The sequence below is a fragment of the Herpailurus yagouaroundi genome, unplaced genomic scaffold (assembly GCF_014898765.1).
Source record: "Herpailurus yagouaroundi ecotype Mexico unplaced genomic scaffold, PumYag 141, whole genome shotgun sequence".
In the NCBI taxonomy this organism is placed as follows: domain Eukaryota; kingdom Metazoa; phylum Chordata; class Mammalia; order Carnivora; family Felidae; genus Herpailurus; species Herpailurus yagouaroundi.
Window position 1 is genome coordinate 36,586,279 of NW_024412396.1, and position 21,729 is coordinate 36,608,007.

The following is a 21,729-nucleotide window of genomic DNA, read 5'->3' on the forward strand; positions in this document are numbered from 1 at the left end:
ATATTTTTAAAATGCAGTATTCCTTCTGGACATGCTATACATACCTCTTTTGTAGTACTTTTGCATGGATAGTTTGTATGTCCGTATCAATCCACTTAATTCAGTTCTTAGACATTAAAGACTGACCGACCATCTTTGAATCCCAGTAATGTACCTGGCACTTGGCCTATGGATGCTGGGGTTTGCTTTAAATGAAGTAAACTGATTCAACCAAGCAGAGCTTTGGGAGCTTTTCAGGGTTCCTGATGTTTCCAGAGGCTGAAAGTGGTCCTTTAGCACAGTTTCGGCTTCAGGTACAGGAACTTGGGCCCAAATCACAAGCCTGGTCTTATGTTTATAACAGGTGCATTGTCATTGCCAAGATTTGGGCTTCATCAAATTGTCACTGGGAAGAGCAAATCTCCACTGAACATTGGCGTATTCTTTATTTGTGAAAAGAAATGGGGGGCATCTATGACTTCTGTTTACTCCAGACCTCTGGGGAGTATGCATGTAAGGTAATATGATTATCGGGCATATAAAGTAATATTTAGGATCGTATATCCAAGGTTGCACCTATTTCCTTTTCTTTCTAAAAATTTCCATGCTTTACAGACACATCTAACAGTTTTCATGGAGAAACCCAAGAAAGCCTGAAAGGAGGTATGTTAGTGTGAATTAATGAACAATTTTGGATTATAGAAAAAAATTAAAAGGACGTTTTATTTATAGACCATATAATAGCTTAGAAAATATTTTCTTGTAGGCTTAATCTGGGGATCTGCTTTGATAAACAGAGAGATACTTTGTATTTAATATTTCAATAGCTATTATATTTGAGAGTACTTCTAAGGAATTAAAAGTGTTTGATAGACTTTCACCTTAGATACTTTACATAGGGACCCAATCTTATTCATACATTTAACTTATATTGTCAATATGCACCATTTAAAATAAAGACAGGTTTTAGCCTAATTTATCCCTCCCCGAAAAAGCACAAATTCTGTATTACTACAGCTTCACTCATACTAGGAGCTCTGTATTACAATACTATCAATTTGCTACCTGATATGAAAATCTGTGCTTGTTCTTGGAAAGACAGATTCATGTTTGTTAAGGTATTAGAGTATGATTGTATAGTGAGACTAGAAGTAAGGGACTCTTTGGGTGCCTTGGGTGGCTCAGTTGGTTAAGTGTCTGACTTTTGATTTCGGCTCAGGTCATGATCTCACAGTCGTGAGATGGAGCCCTGTGTCGGTCCCAGGGCTCAGTGGAGCCTGTTTGGGATTTTCTCTCTCCCTCTCTGTCCCCCTGCACTCACACGTGCATGTTCTCTCTCAAAATAAATAAATAAAACTTAAAAAAAAAAAAAGAATAAGGGACTCTTATTAGGTAAGATTGTATGTATTCTTAGAACTAGTGTGTATTCATTGGAGAGATTTTGGAAAAATCTATCAGGGATGATTAGGATAGGATACTTGATCACTTTATTCATGCAGGGGCAAGATTTCATTAATCTTTTTTTTCCCCCATTAAATGCTAATAAAATAAATTTGCCAGGGAATGAGTAATACATCTCTACCAAGATATCCAAGGCCATCCATCCATCTTTTAAAGAACACAGTAAGAATGTACTTATTAAATAAATAAAAATGAATACAAACTTGTATTAAATTCCCTAATTTCAACCAACTGTGTATTTTGGGTTTTCTTTTGGCACATCTCCTATATAGCTCACATCTTAAAAAGCAAAACAAAACAGAGAAACCCGAAACAACCTTTGTTTTTCTCTGGCTAATTTTTATGGTTTCATTATAGCTAATGACTTTTCAACACAGGAATCCTCCTGAAGAAAATGTCCTAGACTCTGGATAAGATGCGCATGGGAAAAACTATGCTGTTAATATTTTTCAGAGGACCCAATAGCTCAAATTCCACTCTCTGGTCCTTGATATCCAGTAGGGAAGTGGAGCACACAAAGAAGGGAACTGGAGACATTCTCTCTTTTCCTCTGCTCATCTGTCCTTCTTTCCCTGCCCCCCAAATGAACACACACACACACACACACACACACACACCCTTGTCTGCTGCTCTTAGAAAAAGGGAACACCTTGCTCAGTTTTATTAATCTGAAAATTATCATTCATGATCACAACTTTGTTCTTTTGTATCTTTAAAAGCCTTCCTTAAAATGCAAATTCCTGAGGAGAGGTGTGGGGGGGGGGGGAAGCAAAATTCTGGGGGTGGGGGCTGGGCTCATCACATCTTAAAGTGTTAACCACCCACCCCAGGAGGACCACTTAAGGCACTTGGGGAGGTAGGGCAAAAGCTAAGAGAAGGGGAGAACCAGTGGGGAGCAAAGTAGATACAGGTGGAGAAGGTGGAAGAAAAAACCACACATGTCTCACCCAGCTCTACACCTCTAATCCTAGTATGTTACAGGTTGTTAACTCAGTATCAATTATTTTATCTTAACATTTGTAGTTCTTGGCAGGCCCCAGTGTATTTTCGTTCTGTAATTGATTTGATCTTCTTAACCTGGGTGGTGGTGGGGGGAAGGAAATGTTCTTTTTTTTTTTTTTTTTTAAACCCTTGTTCTTTTCTTATAACTACATGGATCTCAAATATAAGGATACCCACCATACCCATTTCACTGGGGGAAAAAAAATAGGTTTCAGAGGGTCAACTGATATCTCCCAAATCTAAAAGCTAATTAGAATCCAGATTTCCTGATGCCTAAATTCTACGTTCCATTTACTATTCCTCATAGACTCTTTAGGCATCTGCTCAGTTCAGATACAAGTAATAGGAATACATCCACAGAGAGAATATTTTTAGAAAGTGTATCTATACATAAGTATAAATAGCTTTTCTGTACATCACTGCTATTTTGAAACATTGATCTAAAAAGGCTTAGTGACTACATTTTGTGCTAATGCCCCACTTGTCTGTCAAACTTTAGCCAACCTCTATCTTCTGGAACCCAACCTCTATTTGGAAGTAAATAGAAAAAACCTTGGAGCAGTAAGGAAGATACCATAAAGAACATCCACTAATGCCAGAAGTTTCAAAGAATCACTGTCAGGCCCTAACCTAAAATGTATCCATTTATTTTTTGTGCTCTAAATAGGGATAATGCTTTAACTAGTTTAACAGTGAAGTTTCTTTTTTTTTTAAGATTTTATTATTTTTTAAGTAATCTCTACAGCCAATGTGGGGCTTGAACTAACAACCCCAAGATCAAGAGTTGTATGCTCTGCCAGCCGAGTTGGCCAGGTGCCCCAGCAATGTAGTTTCTTAATCCAGAGCAAGTGAAATGATTTAAAGGAATGGACAGCAGAGTCACTGTTCATTCAGCACTTATTTTTTTAAGTGCCTACTATGCTTTCCTAGACTAAATGCCAGAGAAATAGAGATGAAAGTGCAGAGAAACAAACATATAATTACAATGATGTGGTAGGTGCTACACTAAAGGAAGGTATAAATCCTTGTCTAGTCACAGAATGAGCCTTGCACTGTTCTGCTTAAGAGGGCGAGACAGAGAGCTTCCTGGAGCACTAGTCTCCCTAGTGCTTTCTAGTGAGCCTTGGAGATTGGGTAGGTGAGAAAGAACCTGGTCCCTTTGGGGAACAGTTTCATGTGGTTAGAAACATGACGAGACAAAGAGGTAGGGGCTGGGTCCTGGGGGCTTTGTATGTTAAGGGTTTAAATGGTATTTCATAGACAATGGAGACCATTAAAGGTTCTAACTGGAACGCGAGGGCTGAAATGTCTTGAATTCTGGAAGTTGCATCTAAGTATAATTGTACTGTAGCCTGGAATGAGGACCAGACACTGAGATACCAAATAGGAGGCAGTTGTAATAGTTCAGTCAAGAAATGGTAAATGCTGGGACACCTAGCTGGCTCAGTTGGTGGAGCGTGCGTCTCTGGATCTTGGGGTTGTGAGTTCAAGTCCCATATTGGCTGTAGAGATTGCTTAAAAATAAAATCTTAAGGGGCACCTGGGTGGCTTGGTTGGTTAAGTGATCAACTCTTGCTCTTGACTCAGGTCATGACCTCCCTGTTTGTGAGTTTGAGCCCCACATCGGGCTCTGTGCTGACAGTACAGAGCCTCCTTGGGATTCTCTCTCTCTCCCTCCCTCTTTCCCCACCTCTCCCTGCCACTTGCATGGTCTCTCTCTCTCTTTCAAAAATAAATAAAAAAAACTTAAAAAAAAATAAAATCTTGGGGCGCCTGGGTGGCGCAGTCGGTTAAGCGTCCGACTTCAGCCAGGTCATGATCTCGCGGTCCGGGAGTTCGAGCCCCGCGTCGGGCTCTGGGCTGATGGCTCAGAGCCTGGAGCCTGTTTCCGATTCTGTGTCTCCCTCTCTCTCTGCCCCTCCCCCGTTCATGCTCTGTCTCTCTCTGTCCCCCAAAAAATAAATAAAACGTTGAAAAAAAACTTAAAAAAAAATAAAATCTTGGGGCGCCTGGGTGGCGCAGTCGGTTAAGCGTCCGACTTCAGCCAGGTCACGATCTCGCGGTCTGTGAGTTCGAGCCCCGCGTCGGGCTCTGGGCTGATGGCTCAGAGCCTGGAGCCTGTTTCCGATTCTGTGTCTCCCTCTCTCTTTGCCTCTCGCCCGTTCATGCTCTGTCTCTCTTTGTCCCCAAAATAAATAAACGTTGAAAAAAATAAAATTAAAATAAATAAATAAATAAATAAATAAATAAAAAATAAAATCTTAAAAAAAAAGATAGGTGCCTCAACTATGGCAGAAACTGTAGAAATGGAAGGGCAGTAACTTATTCAAGAGACAGTAAAGGAGCATTCATGGAGACATGTAGTGATCTAGTGGGGGAGGTGGGAAGAAAGGGAGAGAAGACTCCAGAGTGAGTCCCAGATTTTTTATTTGGCCAATGGATGAATGACTGCTACTACAAATGAGGAACAGGCTTAAGGCAAAGATAATGATTTAAAATTTTCATATGTAGAGTCATAGGTGACCAGGACATTCTGAAAATATCCTTTAGGGAACTGGATCCACCAGACTGGAGTTCAGGGCACAGGTTCAGACTGGGACAGTCATAGCAGGAAGCTGGCAGCTTTGGCTAACAGCAGGAGGCAGAGTAGACAGAAGGCTTGGAGAGCACAAAATTCTGGAGACATTTGGGGAAAAACTGCCATACGTGCTTCAACAGCTCCTGAAGTATTTCTTGTTCAACAGCTTAGGACAACATGACATAGTTTCCTAATTCCTTCCCTCCCAAGAATGGCCTCCTACAATGCCATTCTCCAAAGAATTGACATGGTGATATTATAAAGCGCAAATCATGTTATATCGTTCCTTGCTTCTCTGACTCAAATCCAAACACAGACCACTTAAGTTCTACCTGTGACCTGGCACCTGCCTATCTCTCTGTCTAGATCTGCTACCAAATGTCTTCTAGGATTAACACTGATCCAGACTCTCTACTCTTCCCCTCAGGGCCTTTGTACCTGCTGTTCCCTAGGTCTGGAATGCTATTTTTCTAGGTCTTGTGGGCTGGTTCTCTCTCTTCATTCAAGCCTCTCTGTTGAAAGTTTACTTCCTTGAGACTTTCCTTGACCAATCTAATTCAGGTCCCCACCTCTACCATTCCCCATGCTCAATTTCATTACCCTGTGTATTGACTTTATAGCACTGATCATTAAGGTACCTTTATTTACTATCTATTCTTATTGAAAGTAGTCATGTGCAGAAGTAGATTTCCACATTTATTATCTTTTGCTAAGTAAGCTCCACACCCAACATGGGGTTTGAACTCACAATCCCGAGATCAAGAGTCACATGCTCCACCAACTGAGCCAGCCAGCCACCCCACACTTGCTATTTCTTAAATATTTTTTTTAAATGTTTATTTTTGAGAGGGAGAGAGAGCGAGAGAGACAGAGCACAAGTAGGGGAGGGGCCGAGAGTGAGGGAGACACAATCTGAAGCAGGCTCCAGGCTCTGAGCTGTCAGCACAGAGCCTGATGCGGGGCTTGCACCCATGAACCAGGAGATCATGACCTGAGCTGAAGTCTGGTGCTTAGCCGACTGAGCCCCCCAGGTGTCCCACACTTACTATTTCTTAAGGGAAACAGGAAAAGTGGGATGGAATCATATGCTGAAACGTCTTGAATTCCCCTTGAGGGGTTTTATTTAGTTTGCTAGATTCTGCAGAGCCACAAATGTTTGAAGTACTTCAGTGACCTGTCAAGTGTTCTAAAATATTTGTTTTGTTAAGGTGTTATAAAATGTAATTACTCCACAATGCTCTGATCCTATACTCAGTGAGACACTGTTCGCTGTAACTGGCTTAACTACACAGAACATTACTAAACAAATGAAGTGAATGACAAGAATATAACAAAGTCTAGACATAATCTGAAACTAATTTGATGCCTTTAACTAGTTTGGAATACAATTGTACAGTTGGTCCAATCTCCTTTATCCAAACTCCTCTTCATTTCAGTGTGGGAGGCATACAGAATCAGAGGTCATGTAATTTTAAAAGTAGGATCAAACTGTAGCAGGGCCAAGTCATCTACATACTCAGTGGTGCAGTTGTGTCCATAACTTTATGCCAAACCACTGGTGGACCCCACTGCAGTGGAACCAGACTTTGGCTAATGGGACTACTTTAAAGATGGATTATATCGAGCTCTTCCAGTAAGATTTGGGCATGGAAAGGTCTTTGGATCATTGAATTTAATTCCACTATACCTTATAGAGAATGAGGGTCAGATTTTGGAATACCTCAATGAATAAGACACATTCCTTTCCTTTAAGGAAGATGAAATCTAATTTAGCTCTGAGTATGAAGTACAATTAAGTGAACTGCATAATTTTATACAAAGACCAATAGAGATTGTTCTAAAGTGACTCCTATTGTCCTTGTATCTGCCAACCTATGAAATGTTTGTGTGGGTTTTTGTTTTTTCCCTCCTGTTCTCTGTTTTTCCAGGGATAAATAACTTTTTAAACACAAGGTATGTATAAATATAAAGTTTATTTAGCATAGTGTTTAGAAAAATAAGTTCACATCATTTCAGAAAACAAATAAAACACTTAATTGTCCAGGCATAAACCCCTATTACAGTACAACATACATACTTTAGATCTCTTTGGTTGGGTAATTAAGCACAGAAATGTTCTGGGACATGCTCTGTGTGCCATCACCTAACAGTGCAGTAGAGATTCTGTTACCCCACCCCATGATATACATTCTGTATAGATTTTCTCTTTGTGTAAGGCACAGTAAAACCATATTGAGTATATAACTGGTCTCCTCTAAACATACAGTACATGCAACAAAAGAACAAAAATTGAGAACCCTGAAAGCCAAGAGAGTCACATGCTACATAATTTTGATTAATAAAATGTACTGTGATATTAAATTAACATGAAATGTATCAACTAGATACAAAGTAACTGTTAGGCTCTATCATCTAAGTTCTAGGAAGACTTTGAAACATCTTTTGTAAAATGTAATTCTTTTCCCCATAAATTTCCTGAATTATTTATGTTTTTCTGATGAGATGATCTGTCAAAAACATGGTAAAAGAATGAAGAACTTCTGGCTATGTACTAATGCACACTTGCCTAACATGTAGCAGGGCAGGCTTCAACACATGCCCAGTAATCCAACTTTTGACATGCAAAATGCAAGGGCATATACAGGGAGATTTAAGGTCAGTGTGCAATTTAACTACGAATTTTTATCTATGGCTATAACGTCTACCTGCCTTTCATAACACAAGAAAGGCACTGAAACGTGTACAATTCAGTCTTTTCATTACTATAAATATACATGAGCTATAAAACACTACAACACAGGTGTTCTTGCTTGATTGAGGAACAAATGCACCTTCTCTTTAATTGATAAAACTGGTCTTTACTAGATGTAACTAAGAACTAAATGCCAAATTCTGGCGGATAGAGTGCATAGATAGCCTCACACCAAAAATCCCACAGCCAGCAGCAGGGGTTGGGGTTTGCAGGGAGAGTTTTTACCCTTATTCTGATTCCTCTTTGGGGATCATTTGAGGGTCATTTGCAGCATCTTCAAGCATTGGTTTATGTAAGAGAAATTCTGCCACATGAACTCCAAGGGTTCTGAGACTGGCCCTTGGTATTGCAAAAAAACATTTGCAATTCTGTGCAAGGAGATCATGGGGTTTATCTTATTTCATTCACATATGTATGGGCTATACACCAACTGGCCCTTATTTTACTGAAGTATAGAAAAGAACAATAAGTTCTTTATAATGTGCATTGATTCTTACCTGGTATATTGTGTAGCTACCTGGAGTAATTGTAGGGGTATAATTACATCAAGTTGGGAATATGAATGGGTTTCCTAGGTAAGTCTTAAGTTTTGTGCTATTTTTCCTTTTTCTTAAGGGAAAAAAAGAGGAAGAACTGTGAATAAAACAGAGGCTTATTATATTTTTGGAAGACATATGAAACTTTTCCAGTTATATATAAAATATATATAACTTTTTAAACCTTCCCATCTCCCTGATTAGATGGGTATTTTAAAATAATGAACAGAAAATTCTTAATATCTGCAGCCATCAAGTGGAAAAACATCATTTTCATGTAAACTACACTACAGAACCATATAATTAATCTCAGTAACATGATCAGCACACACTTAAAGAAAAAAACAAGCTGTATAAGTAGTGATGGAGTGGAAGAGAACTCGAAAACACCTGACTTTATAAAAAAAAAAAAAGACAACTGTAGTTTCAGCAGTTTAAGAACATTCACTAATTCCATAAAGAAGGTGGGATCTGAGTTCTCTAACGAAACAATTGGATAGGGCTCTTCATCTATGCCTGCAAGTTCCATTTGCAATAACAACCAAGGGTAAGTAATCTACGGCCCTTATGCCACATGCTCAGCAGATGGGCACGTAGAGATCAAGAGTACACTCTTCATTCTGATCTTGAAGACAGCAAGATTGGTAATATCTTTTATGTTCAACAACTTTAAGTCATCTCTGAAGAGATCATTTTCTCACATTTCTTGCTTTGCACACACCAGAGACTTTACTCGCTACATAAATTTGCATCTTGTGCTCAGTCCTGATAAAACCTATAACCACAGCTCACAACATGATCAAGCAAGCTTCTTAAAGAAACCCCAAAAGATCGACCTTTGAACAAGACATGATAATATAGTGCAAATAATAGTCGTATGTCATAATGTAACAACTGATTCAAAACATGTAGAACTAAGTTTCACCAGGACAGAATTTTGCTCAAGAGAACTTGCGTATTCTTTGTTTACTTTAAAATGGTTTTTATAGTCTACAGAATTCATTTTACATGGTATTCTAGGATTGGTATTTCATTGTAATGAAAAGCATCAACAATAATTAGTTGTTCATCAATTTACACCATAAACGTACATAATCACATAAGTGAAACTTAAGTTCTTCAGATTTAAAGCAACTTTGTGGTGAAAATAACCCTGTTAGATAGAAAGAGCCATCAGTGCTTCTGTTGACACTTCTGTACCTTAGTAAGAATAATAAAAAGGCCACAAGGTAAAAAGGCACATAGAATTCTATAGAAAAAATATTTAAATGAATCAGAGAGTTGCTAAATAAAGAACAAGATGTGAAAAAAAGTACCAAAATTCCAATATTGGGAGTTAGATTGCCTGTTTCAGTGTTATTAATAATGACCCTAATAGACTCCTGATAAAAATCATTACTTTTAAAATCCTACAAAAAGTAAAACTTTGTTGGAAATAACTATGTTCACTTCCTGTTCAAACAATAAAAATAAATTAAACAGTAAGAAAACATTTTTTCAGTTCATAGTGTCTGAAGTAGAAGAGAAACATATACAGCATAAATAAAATTCACTGTAATTCCTCAAATCCTTGCTTATAGGACTAATATATTTACACTCATACTGAAGTTTGTTTCAGAGTTTTTAGTGGAGTTGCAAACTTTCTCAGCCCCACTGGACTATTAGCAAGCACATTTGGAAATGTGTAGAGACAAACCAAGACTTTCACAAAAATATTGAAAAACAGAAATGTATATATTCAAAAAAAATAAACCCTTAGAATAGTATGGAGTACCATGTATGCTTCTTAACCTCATCAATGCCCGTGGAGTGAAAGTAAACAAAAATAACCGTACTATTTCTAATGCCGATGTCAGGTGGACACAGTTTTAAAGAACTATCAAGTTCCATTTAACCTTAGAGTTATATTAAGTCAGCCAAATGACACACTTTGACTTGATATATTTCATCTTGTTCCTTTGTCTCCATCTATTTAAAAGAGAACATATGTGAACAAAAAGGCTGCAGCAACGCAGTTCTACTCCTGTATATTTAACTGTGATCTTCATGCAGATCAATCCAAAGTCTCTTGAATTCATTTACTCACAAAACTAGTGTTTTCCCTGTAAATGGGAAAATGCCTTATGTCCTCAGGGCTTCGTGAAAAGATCTGCCTGCTGATGCAAAAAAAAAAAAAAAAAAAAAAAAAAAAAAAGAGAGAGAAAGAGAGAAATCAAGTTTATAAGTCTTGCATATCTTCATCCAATTGGACGGTTTGGAGCTTGGCAAGCTCTTTTTTGTCTGTTTCCAGGTCTTCACAGACAGTCTCAACCATGCCCTCTAGGACATACTTGGATTTTGAGTCCAGCATCATTAAGTTGCTTGTGGCTTTGCCCTCAGAATTTGTTAAGAAATTCTCTTTTATATTAGCTACTGATTGCAGAACTAAACGATGTTCTCTGACGAAATCCTGGTGTACTGCTGGGGAGGGGTGACCCACCTGGTCCTCAGCTGTAGGAACAATTTCCCCAAGGGCACCCTGGGTCATAGGGACTGACAATAGATCTTGACCAGTAATAAGGGAGCAGTTCTGAAGAGTTGCATAGTTAGTGTTGTTGACAGATGTCACAGTAGATTTGCTTGCCACAGGTGCAGACATTGGCTGGCTATCAGCAATGTCAGGGTTTAGCTCGGTGGGATTTAGCAAGGTAGGGGGAGTCAGGGAAAAATTGTGAGTTGGGGATACATTAACTAATGAGGAGGCCAGGGGATGGAGGCCACTCCCCGAGATATTTTCAGAAGACAGGTTTGCATTTATTTGTGCATTCTGATTGACAGGCATCAACTGAGAAAATACCAGGCTCCTCTCCAAGCCCTCCTGTTTAACAGATCCTATAGTCTGGCCTGAATTAGGGACAGTGTATACCACTGCACTGGGAGCAAGAGAGCTCAAGAAAACCTTTCCTTGATGGACTGTGGTGGACTCACTTGTAAATGTGCTCCCATCTGAAGTGCTTGAATTTACTGAAATGTTGCCTAAAAAAAAAAAAAAAAAGAAAGAAAAGAAAGTACAGATTATCGCTGATAGAACTGATAGGGAAAGAAAAAAAGACTTTTTGACACACACGATTTTTCCCAGGTTCAGTAGAATCACCTTGAGCACTCAAAACTACAGATCCCCAGGCTCTACTCCTGAGACTCTGACTCAGTAAGTCTGAGAACAGGTGTATTTCAAATTCCCTAGTAATGCTGATGACATAGTGGGAGTGAGAAGTACTGGTTTAGAAACAAAGTATGAGAAAGAATGTTTTTCCAAGTTCTAATTTCAGTCAAGTTTCCGGTTCATTATTACCAACTTGATTTCTCTCAATCAGTTGATAGTTGTAGCCAGTTCTGCCAGTTAGAACTAGGAAACACAAATGCAAAATAAAATGCCTTTGTTTGGAACAAGTTCAGTAACTGACATAAATGGAAAAGTAGAAAATAGCCATAAAATGAGTTGCCCTGGGGCTTGAAGTTAACCATATAAACCTGTACAGACACGTTGCAAACTTTCACCAAACTAACCATAAAGTAATATCAAGTCAACAGAACGTTCAAGAGTTCTTTTTTCTTTTGTTATGCCAGTTCTGAATTTTCAGTGTTGCAGTTGATAGGAAGAATTAATGATAATAATAAACTGTACTTTTAAAAACACAGATTAATGTGAATAACTAGAGCCAATGCTTCTCTGAAACGTTTATATCTTAAGGCTCTCACTAGAATGGTCTACAGAGACCAGAAACAGGAAAAAACCAAACCAAAACAAAAAACCCCCAGAAACATAAGTAGAATGCTGAGAAGTTCAAAATCAGGTAACTCAGACAATGCAGACGAATTAGAGCCTTCCCCTCCCTCCTATCATCAAATAAAACCCTTTTCTTTTGGAGTCTTTACATAGACCCAGTGAAATGATGGCAATTATCTTGCCACTGTAAGAAAGGTAGACTTGAGGGAATTTTGTGACAGGATTATTCAGATGGGTTGTTTACCCTGATCTTGAATTAGATGTTCAGTAAATTATTATTTTGAGAAGATAGCCCAACGTTAAAAGTAATTCTCCCAAAACATTTCTCTTCTTGAATTAGAATAATTGTGATTATATTACTACCTGTATTGATAAATAAATGTTACTGGGTTGTTTTTTTATATCTTCCACTTTTTAAGCACCTTAAATGCAAAGGAATATCTTCAAACAAACTAAAACTGTATTTAAACTTTAAATTAAATGTAACCACTAGAAAGTATTTGTCACGGAAATACTGGTGTTAAAAAAAAAAACAAAACATTTTTATGTATGTTTGGGTTCTTCCCTAACATGAATGTTTGTTCCAGGCCAAACAAATGAAATTAATCTGACTTAAGTATACTTTAAAATTCTTGTTGGCTGCTAAACTGTAACAAAAAACATCTGAAATAGATGTTTATTTTGTTATATGTATATATTTGTGAAATTGTTTGCCTGTGTATAGGTGAACAAAACGATAGTTATTTTTTGAGAGAACCATATATGATATGATAGGACATTTCCCCCAACAGCTATTAAATATAAATAAAACAATATCTTTGAATGTGTAGAAATTATAACACACATAAATGAAGGAGGAAAAGCAGATGTGATCTAAAACTTGATATGTAAGTATAACTGCACTTGAATTATAATAAATTTAATAATAATTTCAAAATCAGTTTAAAAAATTCAAATGAAACAGGACATAGGTGCAAAGTATAACTTTGTAATGATGGTAAGGGAAAAAAAAACACCCTTGTTTTCTCAGATTATGAAGTGAGTAAAAGATATAGATATTCTGCTTTTCCATATAAATCCTAACTACTAAAAGATAATCTATCTTGTCTACACATTTTAAGGCAAGGCTGAGTATCTGTTTTTGAGAAAGGCTGAATCCCCACATGCTTTAAAGAGAACTGCAGTCCACCATTGCTATAAAGGAACGCTGCTTCCTGGACCCATCTGGTTAAACTTATGCCTTTAACTCACCCAGACAGTGCAAGGATTGACAGCTATGTCATTTGATCTTAGCTATTTTAACTGAAAATGCTTCTTCTTATTCATATTAAATGTCCCATTTTAAAAATTAGCTATTAGTTTGTAATAATTTTCTGTGGTAGCATATTTCTAGATTACACGTGAAAAGTATTTCTGCTTTTCTTCTCCCCCAATGTACATACCACACTTTTTGCTCCAACTTTTTGTCTTTAAACTGTTATCTACTGTTTGGAAATTTCCTAAAGAGAGAAGAAACCCTGTGGTTTCTTATATTTTTGTTGGAAAGTGATTTAACTTTAATCCTTTCCATAACTTGAAACAACGAAGAAATACACGGTATGCTGCAGGAGTTTTGTGTTTTCCTACCATTTTACCTGAGAATTGATGTTAGAGAAAGTTACTCAACACTTTTTCCATTAATGCCTCAAATAAGCTGAAGTGGGTCATAGTTGTGCATAAATTGAGATTTTTTTGATAAAGCCATTTTACAGAAAGTTGATCTTTAAAGGGAGACAGTTACTTATTTTGCTTTCATAGAAATCTGGACATTCAGATTTGCTTACAGGAAGGCAAACCTGCATTCACATCCCCCATTCCTAAGTTTAAGGCACTATGCAACCTCCATGGCCATTCTCACCATTCGTGTTTCTATGTACAAAAAATGACACAGAGCCATCCAGACTTGCTTCAAGTCAGTGAAGAAGTGGCATAACAGCCTCAGGCTTCCTGAATTCCAGATCAGTGTTCTTCAGCAAACTGCCTTTAGCAAAACCACAAACACATAAAATAAGGCTAACCCACACATTTGGTGGGGGGTGGGAGGGAGGGAGAGTATACATGCAGAGCAACAGACACCCTATCACATACTCATCTGGTTTTCCTTTAGGTCTGATAGTTTTAATTATAGGAGGAACATGGATCAAACACAATTGATCCAGTCTTTTTAGCTTGCTCTTCTAAAACACTCCTTGGTCAGATAGAAAATGCTTAGGTAAAGTGTACACATTCGTACCAACTGCTTGACGAATTTTGTGTTCTTAGCAATATTATTAATTTTTAATCTTAAAATGTCAAGCAATGGGTTATTTTGTAAGCACCAACTGACTTATCATATTTCTCTAATTGTAGAACTGGCAAGATTTGCTATGAACTGTATTTTTCCATTCAGATGTTAGGAAAATAAAAGCCCATCTCCATGATGCCAGGGAACCAACCAGACTGGATATTACATGGGTGTTGTGAAGAAGGAGAAACAAATCAAGGCTCTTCTGCAGCTGTGGCAGCCAATAAGGTACGTGAACAGTAACATCAATCTACAGCTCTCACCAAATGTGTCATTTACAGCAGCTGGCTAAAACATTCACTAGTGCATTATGGTACCGAATGAGACTTTTACCTTGTGAAGCTGCTACTGAAACAGAAGGCAGCTGCAGTGGAGAGAATCCAATGCTCCCATTAAGGAACTGGCTGTTTGCTCCGGAATTGGGGATCTGGACAATGCCATACTGGTTAATTTGCACTGGTGTAGTAAAAGTCACCACAGAGCCTCCATCTTGGGAAGCCACTGTTTGAATGCCTTCTCTTTTTACCTCAGTGCTGGGTATCAGCCCTGGGAATGACACAGGGGCACTGGGGCTGTAGGAAGTGGTGGCTGCGGAGTTAGCTGAAGAACTCTGGAGGACTTTGAATTCCTTCACATCCTGGGAGGTAGACCCCAGTATGTCACTCATGGATATACCATTGCTCACAATGTTTGATGCAATTTTTGGTGGGTTCAGTGACACTGTCTGTGTATTTCCCACATTTAATCCATTAAGGATAACTCCATTGGGTCCCTGAATGAAAGAATTACCATTAAGAAAGACAGGTGAAGTACTTGGTACCAAGCTTCCATTCAACAAAACTCCAGAAGAGCTTAATGATATCTTAGCATTTCCAATTTGCTGCATATACACTGGTTCCATGTGACTGGAAAGGCTGAGGTTGGTGACACTATCCGATGAACTGGAGAGTGGATGAGGAGACAAGTCCTCATGGCCCTTGCTGGATTCATCTTCAGTGCTGGGATTGCCATCTGACTCACTGCAGAGAAGGGGAAATCAAGACATTCAGAAGGTCAGAGGGATGACATTCTACCTAGTGCCATTTGTTTAGAAAACCAACCTCTAACCCCATTAAAGGTAATATTTTAGGAAAGCAGAGCAGGAAGTCTTTAGTCTTGTTTAAGTTATGAGGCCTTTCAGCAGATTCTAACCATAAAGACAGAGAACGTGGGAAGATAAACTCTCCTATCCCAATCATTTTACCAATAATAAATTCAGGGAAAGTCCAGAGATCTGGAAGATGTAAATTCAGCTAACAGGATTTTCATAAGAATTATATATACGTTTTCATAGCACTGAAGTTATTCCTTCCTGTTAAATTATGCTGCTACCTATACCACAGGGGGGGGGAAAAACCTCACTAGATGAGGCGGTCAGTCTTTCCTATTAGGAACGCCTTCCCCTCCCTTCAAACCAATTCCGATTAGTGTGATTTTGGAAGTAAATGAAACTGCCGAAGGAGCAGGAGGTGGGAAGTGTTCAGTTTTGTTTGCCAGTTAGTTAACAAGAGATCATTTTCTCACCTGCTCCCAAACTTCTACTCCACCAGACTGACAACTCTCTCATTCAACAAAGTGGCTGTCCTTGATGTAGGAAAGGCACTTTCAACCCAAGAACTGTTATGTGCAGTCGCCTTTGAATCCAAAAGAAGCCATAGGGGCCTATTTAACATACACCATCCAGTGCCCTGGTGAGGTGGGAGGGAAAGGGTGTGGGTCACTCAGCAGCCTTGTAACCATCAGACCCCTTCCCCAGCACCCTCAGTCCTTCTGCTCCAGACAGGACTGGGTTCCTCAGCTCCCCGACTTGGGAGGACACGCCAAATCCGGGTGAAGGGTGGTGATAGGGTTTCCCATTTGGACTGAGGCTGGGCGAGGGGGGGGGGGGAGAAAGGGGCAGTTAGCTGCAGTTTGGAAGCTTGGTGCGACTTGGCCCTGTAGAGGATCCCCATCCCTGCAGTGCCCGGCGGTCGGTTCGCTTTCATGCGGAGGGGAGGGGATTACCCGGGCTTTGGGCTGCGGGGCCAGGAGCGCAGAAAGCGCTTTGATTTACGAGCTGAGGCTGAGCCGCCGTCGCCGTCTGCGAGGGTGACTCACCAGGGGTGCGGGTGGGAGGTAGATCCGGAGAGGGGCCTAAACCAGGCAACTGGGCCGGGGGCGGGGGTGTGGGGTTGGGGGGGGGGGGGAGGCGCGCAGCCGGCAGAGTGCGGCTGGGGAGAGGAACGCGCCCAGCCGGGGAGCGCAGGCTGCAGGGCAGCTGGCCTGAGCGCCACGCCCGCTCCCCACCCCCTGCCTCTGGCCCCGAGGATTCCGACGGGGCTCCAAGCGATGGGATCCGCGGCCACAAGCAGGCGCGGGGTCACCAACGTGCCTCCTCTGGGTGTCCCCGCAAGTCTGCGGAAGGATGCACGCAGGTCGCAGTGCGCGTTTTGTTTTGGTTACCGGGAGGCACGGCTCGGACACAGCGCCTCCCTCCCTGCCTTGGGCGAGGAGCTCCAGAGCCGTCGGGCCCCGGCGGGGGTGCAGGGACAGGAGCGGCAAGGGCGGGCCGAGGCGGGTGATCACCTTCGCTCGGCCGGGGCGGGCTTCCCGGCTCCCAAATTCCTTCCCTGGGCAGAACCTTCGAGTTGCTTTGGGTTCTTTCTGTCTTATGCCCGCGTGGCTTGGAGACACCATCTCTCCAGGCGACCTTCTCCTTAGTTCGCTCAACAATACACAAAACACTCCAGGTGTCTGACTCGAAAGGACGCACAATAGAGGTGGAAAACCCGATCTTTCCCACCAGTTGGGGTCAAAAACCCTGCCAGTCAAAAAGTTGAAACCCGCCAGGGTGGGCGCTGAAGGAGGTGTGGAGCTGATAGCGCCCCCACCCCTAACCGCTGTCCCAGGAGGGAGCCACGCAGGGTTGGGGGGCCGAGGAAGCAAGCCCTCCAGTCCCACTGCCCCGGCGGCGCTGAAACCCGATCCGAAGGAGTTCAGAATCAGGTTTCAAAACACGGCAGAGCCCAGCCGCACCAACACCCCACGTTGCCGCGGCCACGAAGAGAACCACAGCGGGCAGGGTGAATGATTAACTCTGTCACATAAAACCTCGACGTCCCCAACCCCCCTTCTGAAACGCCAGCCCCCATCGACACTCTCCAGCGTCCAGAGCGGCCACCGCGACCTCCAGCGCAGGCCTGGGGCGGGGAGAGGGGCAGCCGAGCCGCGGAGAGGGCGGTCAAGGAGCGCGTGCACGCGCCGGGACGGTGAGACCCGGTGGAGGTGCAGACCCCGGCCCGCCGTGGCAGCCCCGGTGGGCCTCGGGCGGCAACGAGGGCTGCCTTTCCGGCGCCTACACACTACACACGCTCCTGCGCCCCTCCAGACCCCGGCAGAGAGTGGCAACTTCAAAGCCAGCGGGATGGGGGTGGGAAACTGGGCGGCAGTGACCAGCCGAGGTGGGGGCGGGGACTGAGACCTAGGCGGGCGACCAGAAACTTCTGGGGGGAGGAGGGGGAGGGGGAGGAGGGAGGTCCCCCCCGCCTCTCGCCACCGCCGTCCCCCCCTTCTCCGGGTCGGGGAGAGGTGGGGGGCGGGGAGAGGTGGGCAGCCGGACCAGGCTGGTGGGGAAGGTAAGCGCCATGTTTGCGAGCACTTGGAGGAAAAGAAAGCTGGGAAGGGGGTGGGGGAGAGGAAGGGGGAGGAGGAGGAAAGTTGGCGCTCACCTTTTGGACTGGGTCTCTGAGGGGTTCCGATCGCGCTGCCGGCGGTTCTTGAACCAGTTGCTGACCTGGGTGAGGGAGAGGCCGGTGATCTTGGCCAGGTGCCGCTTCTCGGCGGGCGAAGGGTAGCGATTCTGCTTGTAGAGCTCCTTGAGCGCGTTGCGCGACTTCTCCTTGAAACAATACACCGTCTCCTCGCCGTCCCAGATGGTGCGGGGCAGGGGGAATTTCCTGCGCAGCCGGTACTTGTCCACGGCGCCCAGTGGCCGGCCTCGGGCTCGCTCGGCCTCGGTGTAGCGCGCCTTGTACCAGAGCTGCTGCAGCAGCGGGTGGTTAGCCGACTCGAAGCTGTGGCTCTCGAGGATGCTGTAGAGCTCGGGGTAGATGCCCTGGTGGAAGGCCACCAGCGCCCGCGCCTTCAGCAGGCTCTCATTGCCACGTAGCAGGTCGCTCTGGGGCAGGGACCACAGGAACCGGGCCAGGCGGTCCAGGTTGCCCCCCTGCTGCAGCGCCTCGCACACGCAGGCGACATGGTCGGGCGAGAAGGCCAGTGGGGTCTGCGCGGCGGCGGCGGCGGCGACGGCGGCCGCGGCGTGGTGGTGCCTGCCCAGAAGTTCCGAGTGGAGTTGTACCTGATCCGCCGCCGCGGCCGCCGCTGCCCCTTCCTCTCCGCTCACCCTGGCGGCGGCGGCCGCGGCGTCCCCCGGCTCCAGGGGGAAAGGGGCTGGAGCCGGGGGGCTCAGCCCCGCCGCCGCCGCCGCGCCCCCCGCCACTTCTCGGGGCGCCTCCTGCCCTTCCGAGACGCTTTCCATCCCATTCTCCTGCTTGATGTCCGCCGCACTTGCGATCTGCCCGGTGGGGGAGGAAGAGGACATTTTTTGTTGTTTATTTTCCTCCCTCCCTCACTCCCTCGCACTCTTTTCCTCTTTCTTTCCCCCTCTCTTACTCCTCCTTCTTCGTCTCCCTCCCTCCTCCCCCCCTCCGGAAAGCCCACTCCCTCCCGCCCGGTTTCGGCTGGATCTGGCCGATCAGGTTTCCCCCCGGCCACGCAGTCACCATTAAGATAGCTGCTAGAGCAAAGTAGTGTAAAAGGATAGCTGCTTTCTGCCGTTCCCCCAACGTGACTCCTCGGGTTGCTGCATACTATATGGCACTGGCGGCCCGGCCGGCCCGGCCGCGCCACCTCATTGGCTATTTCGCATTCAGAGGGAGGAGGAGACACCGTTTCTATCCCTGTCGATCACCCGCCTCGCACTCCACCCCTTGCCTTTCCTTCTCCCCTGACCCCCAGGCACCTATACCTGAAGGGAAACACCGACATTCTTTTTAGACCGTGCTCCTGGGCGGGAAATTACCTAATGTGGCCTGAAAACTGGACAAGAGACTCTTTCAAAGAGAGTCCTTAGGATTCCAGCGGGAGGATTAATTGTGTGGCCTTAAGGTCCGGACGCCAAACTCTTAACAAAGAGACCACCGTCAAGCATCCAGGTGACAAAATTTCAAAGGAGACAATTCAGAAGCTTCTCTATGTCCCTAGTCCCCTTTCCCTCCCTTTGAGAGATGTCTTTGTCAAGGATTTTGTATTCAAAAGGGTCCAAAATAGAATGTCACTAGGGAATGTTCCCAGGGGGAAACATTTATGGTAAATTAAAAAGGGGAAAGTGCTTGAAAATCTTAAAATAAGCTGTATAAATAGCCCACGGAGGAGACAAAAACAAGAAGACTTCAAAAAGCATTTAACCTTGACTCACCTGGAGAGCTGGCAACACAACTGTGTTGAACACGGTGCAACTAAGCATATAGAGTATTGAATCGGTGTGCTTAGCTCAGTGAGTAGGGTAAGGTGGAAGAGACTTAAGCCTTAGATTGTTATAAAGCATGAACATTTAAGTATTCTGTATGAGCAGATTTTCTGTAAGTGTGTGTATAGTTCTCTGAAGGTGATACTCCTCCATTCTAAGTGCAGGTGTCTTCCAGATCAGTGCAGGATCAGCAGCCCTTTCAACAGCATAGACAGATGGAAGGCTGCCCTCTGGTTTGAGGTGAAATGCCTGGGGGTGGAGTCGACTGCTGTTTGCAGTTATGTCTCTTTCTTGGTTTGCATGAGGTCTTAACTCAAAAAAGGATGAGCCCACCTCTGCTTCTCTGATTTCTGTGGGTCAGTTAGGTCCACCTGCTGATGCCCTTTCTCAAAATCCAACACTTTAATGACATCATCCTAACATCATCCTTCACGGTGGCCTTGTGTTGTTTCTGCTTCCCAATTACCCAAAACTGCCTATTTCGGCATATTATAAAGCAGCTGTTTAGCTTACCTGCTGTCATGATCAACTCGGTGAGGTTTTCTTTTTCGTGGACAGGCTGCATTTTATTGCTGGTCAACCAAGATGTCATTTGATTTTGGACTTGACTTGCTTTTGTACTACCCTGATGAAGCCAGCACTGATGTCTCTGGTTGATTTGCAATTCATAGTCATAGAAAAGACCATGTGTTTTCACCCCATTGGAAATATCCAGTTAGGTATCCAGCTTTAGGACAATATCCGAGGTACATAACTTCCTTGACTTTTAAAAAATATGCTTTTTGTTTTAGAATAATTTTGACTTACAGAAAACTCACAAAAGAGTATGGAGAGTTCCCACCTACTCTTTACCCGGTTTTCCCTAATGTTAACATTTGAGATTACAATGATATATTTCTCCAAACAAATTAACATTGGTGCAATATTATTAACTAAACTGTAGACTTTCTTTGGATTCACCAATTTTTCCATTGATGTCTGTCTTCTATTTCATAATCCAATCCAGAATACCACATGGCATTTTGCTCCTTGAATTGTTAAAGCATATTTATCGGAGCAAAGTAGACAGGATATAGTATGGTTTAGTGGAAAAAATGTGGACTTGGGGATCAGCTAGCTAGACATAGGTTTAATCCCAGTTCTGCCATTTATTAGCGACTTGAGTATAAAAAGTGCCTGGGATTGTTGTGAGGATTAAATGAGATAAGATGTGCCGTAAAGCAACTGGCATGTAATTAATCTCTGCTAAATGTTTGTTATCTTCTTCCTGATAGTGCAAAGTAGTAAACTTTTCAGTTTTATGTATCTAATGAAAATTCATTTGACTGTATTATAGGGCGATCCAAGGTCAGGCCATAGGAATCTTCTTCAGGCTTATTATATTTGGAAAACTATGTATTGGGTTTTTGCATGTCTTCTGAGTGTGTCCTTTGCTTCCAGAGCACCAAGTGCAATAGATTATGTAGAAGCAGCAGTGGCCTTTATGAATTTGCAGCCTATAGCTACATTGGTATTCTATAGCTCCAGGAGGAGATTCCTGTAGAACCAGAAGTGAAATGCAACACCGGGCTCTGGATTCCTTTAGCAGGCTAAGCCCCAGGCTCATTCTGGCAGCAATTCAAAGTGGGACCGGAAGTCCTGGACTCAAACTTTGGAATGGAACACCAGACTTCAGGGTGTATGGAGTTCATCTCAGAGCACTGGTTTCAAATGATTTGTAAAATTGATGAATACTTCTACTTCCTTTGTCTGCCATGCTGTAAACACTGAGTCTGCAGTACTGATGT

General features: G+C 42.9%; 2 protein-coding genes across 5 annotated transcripts in view; one reads left to right on the top strand and one right to left on the bottom strand.

Annotated features, from left to right (window-relative positions):
• Positions 1-6,974: 6,974 nt before the first annotated feature.
• On the bottom strand, positions 6,975-19,901 carry SIX4 (SIX homeobox 4). 3 transcript variants are annotated; one of them, XM_040477321.1, is made up of 4 exons: positions 19,197-19,901; positions 18,144-18,988; positions 14,731-15,416; positions 6,975-11,323 (listed from the first exon to the last, which is right to left on the bottom strand). In XM_040477321.1, the coding sequence occupies exons 1-4, from the start codon at positions 19,197-19,199 to the stop codon at positions 10,527-10,529; spliced, it is 2,331 nt and encodes a 776-aa protein (XP_040333255.1). In that variant the 5' UTR covers positions 19,200-19,901; the 3' UTR covers positions 6,975-10,526. The 3 variants fall into 3 exon arrangements, with proteins under 3 accessions (XP_040333255.1, XP_040333256.1, XP_040333254.1); XM_040477322.1 differs by lacking the exon at positions 19,197-19,901 and having other exon boundaries at positions 15,187-15,416; positions 18,144-19,081; XM_040477320.1 differs by lacking the exon at positions 19,197-19,901 and having other exon boundaries at positions 18,144-19,081.
• MNAT1 (MNAT1 component of CDK activating kinase) overlaps positions 18,026-21,729 on the top strand; it is a 237,487-nt gene continuing 233,783 nt past the window's right edge. Inside the window, exon 1 of one of the 2 annotated variants that reach the window (XM_040477324.1) lies at positions 18,026-18,050. The gene's annotated coding sequence lies outside the window, so the exon portion shown is untranslated. The remainder of the gene's footprint in view (positions 18,051-21,729) is intronic. The other variant, XM_040477323.1, reaches the window with a different exon arrangement.

What these genes read in the sequence shown, in the direction of transcription:
- SIX4 (XM_040477320.1), bottom strand. Translation starts at nt 19,015, where the DNA reads ATGTCCTCTTCCTCCCCCACCGGGCAGATCGCAAGTGCGGCGGACATC. An exon ending in TCAGAGACCCAGTCCAAAAG is followed by an intron (nt 15,417 to 18,143) that starts GTGAGCGCCAAC and finishes CCTTCTCTGCAG; the next exon opens with TGAGTCAGATGGCAATCCCA. An exon ending in TTCAGTAGCAGCTTCACAAG is followed by an intron (nt 11,324 to 14,730) that starts GTAAAAGTCTCA and finishes TTTTTTTTTTAG; the next exon opens with GCAACATTTCAGTAAATTCA.